Source organism: Dipteris shenzhenensis, chromosome 2, assembly GCF_047967505.1.
Source record: "Dipteris shenzhenensis isolate YYH24624 ecotype China chromosome 2, Dip_SZ_1.0, whole genome shotgun sequence".
In the NCBI taxonomy this organism is placed as follows: Eukaryota; Viridiplantae; Streptophyta; class Polypodiopsida; order Gleicheniales; family Dipteridaceae; genus Dipteris; species Dipteris shenzhenensis.
This window is the reverse complement of record NC_141597.1, coordinates 6933003-6936367: the sequence shown is the minus strand read 5'-3', so window position 1 is coordinate 6936367 and position 3365 is coordinate 6933003. Positions and strand designations below refer to the sequence as shown.

The 3365-nt window shown below is 48.2% G+C and overlaps 1 protein-coding gene across 1 annotated transcript; it reads left to right on the top strand.

The window, feature by feature from the left end:
* Positions 1-734: 734 nt before the first annotated feature.
* Positions 735-3071, top strand: LOC147904285 (tubulin alpha-1 chain-like). Its single transcript, XM_087385664.1, has 4 exons — positions 735-980; positions 1350-1584; positions 1760-2130; positions 2208-3071. The coding sequence occupies exons 1-4, from the start codon at positions 888-890 to the stop codon at positions 2862-2864; spliced, it is 1356 nt and encodes a 451-aa protein (XP_087241790.1). The 5' UTR covers positions 735-887; the 3' UTR covers positions 2865-3071.
* Positions 3072-3365: the final 294 nt, after the last annotated feature.

Sequence of the window (3365 nt, the reverse complement as noted above, 5' to 3'; positions counted from 1 at the left end):
ATAACGTCTTCACGAAGACTACTATCGACTTTATAGATACCATGCAATCCCACAATAACCATGGAGTGTGCTCTCTCCTGCACATAGGTCATCGATGACAACAAATCCCATGTTGTGAGTTGCGATATGCTCGCGTTCAAATCTCCAACCCATGCACAATGAGTGCATGAACATTGTCTTTGGCAAACTCCAGCATTGTATCCTGATATGCTTGCCCGTCTGCAATAGGATAAATGGAGAAGCATCACACCCATCGAAGCGTCCCACAACAGACAATATCCATGCACATATGGTGCAGTGCACAGAAGCGTCGCACCCATCGAAGCGTCCCACAACACACAATATCCATGCACATATGGTGTAGTGCACAAAAAACGGAACCATAGACCCGACAAACGGAAGGATAGGAAGTGCAAATCCAATTTGGTGAACTGCACCCATGCACGACCATGTGGCACCAGCTAAAATGACGCACACACCTATCACGTGGACTAATCTAAATGTTTCGGGAAAACAAAAACAAAAAAAACGGATTTTTGCCATCTCCAAAGATGAAACCTTTACTCAAAAGCAGGGCAGGCCAAAAAGAACGTAAAAAAGGACCGTTAATAAACGGCTAAAGCACCGGCGAGTTCAAAGGTAACGGAATGGAGGACGGCACCGTTAGGGTCCGTCAAGGACTCCGTCATCGTCATCGTCATCGTCTTCTTGACTCTATAACTATCCCGCCATAGCCATATCCTCTTCAAGCTCCCCTGCTTCTCCTCCTCCTCCATAGCTCAGTTCTCCTCTCTTCCCTTTGAGAAGGTGTCTTCGTACACGCCTTCCCTCAGGTTCTGCTCCTTTTCTTCTCCTCAGCCTCCCTTCTCCTCCTCCCTTTCCTCACCATGAGAGAATGTATCTCCATCCATATCGGCCAGGCCGGCATCCAGGTCGGTAACGCTTGCTGGGAGCTCTACTGCCTCGAGCATGGCATTCAGGTACATCCTCTCGCCTTCCCGATCCGTTCAATCAACTTTTTCTTTCTAGGCCCGTCGGCTAGATCTCTGCATTTTTGTACGAGACAGGGACGACTGATTTTCGCCAGCTCGTGTCCATGGCTCCCTTTCCTCTTTCGATCTAGCGTTTTCCCGTGCAGGGGAAGGGGGATCTCGGTGTTATGTCGTTAGCTCACGGATTTTATCCTTTTCCACCACATTGTCTGTGTATCGGCGTAGCCTGATGTCCAAAGGCCTGCCCCCCTCCTTGATCTTTGCAATGTGTGTTCTGTTTCGGTGGATCTAGCGCGAGATGAGAAGATAATGTACATATGCAGCAGTTTTGTACTCATACTGCCTGTGTTCTTGCAGCCCGATGGCCAAATGCCAAGCGACAAGACTGTTGGTGGTGGTGATGATGCGTTCAACACCTTCTTCAGCGAGACTGGTGCAGGGAAACATGTTCCCCGTGCTATTTTCCTCGATCTGGAGCCTACTGTGATCGACGAGGTGCGCACTGGGACTTATCGTCAGCTCTTCCATCCTGAGCAACTCATCAGTGGCAAGGAAGATGCTGCTAACAATTTTGCCCGCGGTCACTACACCAGTGAGTTCCTGCAAGCTCCAAACTGGTCTAATACCTTTCCCGTCGAAGTGTTTTGCTTAGATCTGTCACAAGACCTTAGATCTTTGCTTCTTAGTGTCGACGAGGATGTCTTCGTTTTTCACTATGCTTTTCTTTCCAGTGAGCTTACATCTTCTGCGTTGTTACGGATTTGCAGTCGGCAAGGAGATCGTTGATCTTTGCCTCGATCGCATCCGGAAGCTGGCAGACAACTGTACCGGCCTGCAGGGATTTCTGGTATTTCATGCCGTAGGTGGGGGTACCGGCTCTGGCCTAGGTTCCTTGCTTCTCGAGCGCTTGTCTGTGGACTACGGCAAGAAATCGAAGCTAGGCTTCACCGTCTACCCTTCTCCTCAAGTGTCCACATCTGTGGTTGAGCCCTACAACAGCGTGTTGTCGACTCATTCCCTCCTAGAGCATACAGATGTTGCAGTACTCCTAGACAACGAGGCGATCTATGACATTTGCCGTCGCTCTTTGGACATCGAGCGACCGACATACACCAATCTTAACCGTCTCGTTTCTCAGGTAACTTGTTTTGTCTGCTTTCGGCAATTAAGTTTGGTTCGTACGGTCGTCGCTTATTAATGCTATGTATGTTGCAGGTCATCTCGTCTCTCACTGCTTCGCTGCGCTTCGATGGTGCTTTGAATGTGGATGTGACTGAGTTTCAGACTAATCTCGTCCCGTATCCCAGAATTCACTTCATGCTCTCGTCTTACGCTCCTGTCATTTCTGCCGAGAAGGCTTACCATGAGCAGCTTTCTGTGGCCGAGATTACTAATAGTGCCTTCGAGCCATCGTCTATGATGGCTAAATGCGATCCTAGGCATGGCAAGTACATGGCATGCTGTCTTATGTACAGAGGAGATGTCGTTCCGAAGGATGTTAACGCTGCAGTTGCCACCATCAAAACCAAACGCACCATTCAGTTTGTGGACTGGTGCCCCACGGGATTCAAGTGTGGAATTAACTATCAGCCTCCCACAGTGGTGCCTGGGGGAGATCTGGCAAAGGTGCAACGTGCGGTCTGCATGATTTCGAATTCCACTAGTGTGGCAGAGGTGTTCTCGAGAATCGATCACAAGTTTGATCTTATGTATGCCAAGCGCGCCTTTGTGCATTGGTACGTCGGCGAAGGTATGGAAGAGGGTGAGTTTTCCGAAGCCCGTGAGGATCTGGCTGCTCTGGAGAAAGACTACGAGGAAGTGGGAGCTGAGTCTGCAGAGGGGGATGAAGGTGATGAAGGTGAAGAGTATTGAAGGTTACTTAGAAGTGCCGTTTCTTATGTTTTAGCTCTTCTCGAGCAACTTCTTTTCAAAATCTCTGATGGCTTTGGAGAAGCACCAGAAGCTTGTCGTTTCACTTGGAAGTTTCTTTAGGTATCATGTGGAAGCATAGATCGATCGCTTCACGTTGCTGTATGTCTTTTGTTCCAATAACATCTATGTTAACACTTGCACGTTGAATTGGTGATTCTTTTTGCAGTCTTATTTCCTAAGGCCTCACATTGTTTGGGCTCGCTCACAAGGGAGGCGAGCCCAATCTGCTCTGCGAAAGCGGAATTCTCCGATGCAATCTTTTCTTGTTTCGTTTACGTCTCCCTTTTTTGTAATTGTCTCCCTTTTTGGAAATCCATCTTCTAAAATCAGAGAAGCTAACAAAATCGCCAAGCAGCACGAGTCCCTAAATCCCTGAAATGATTTGAGGCCACGATCAGTGCGTTAACAAAATGTCTTTGTTTTCTCAGCAATAAAAATCGC

Coding starts and splice junctions, on each gene's coding strand:
- LOC147904285 (XM_087385664.1), top strand. CDS start 888: ATGAGAGAATGTATCTCCATCCATATCGGCCAGGCCGGCATCCAGGTC. Junction 981..1,349: donor GCCTCGAGCATGGCATTCAG/GTACATCCTCTC, acceptor GTGTTCTTGCAG/CCCGATGGCCAAATGCCAAG. Junction 1,585..1,759: donor TGCCCGCGGTCACTACACCA/GTGAGTTCCTGC, acceptor ACGGATTTGCAG/TCGGCAAGGAGATCGTTGAT.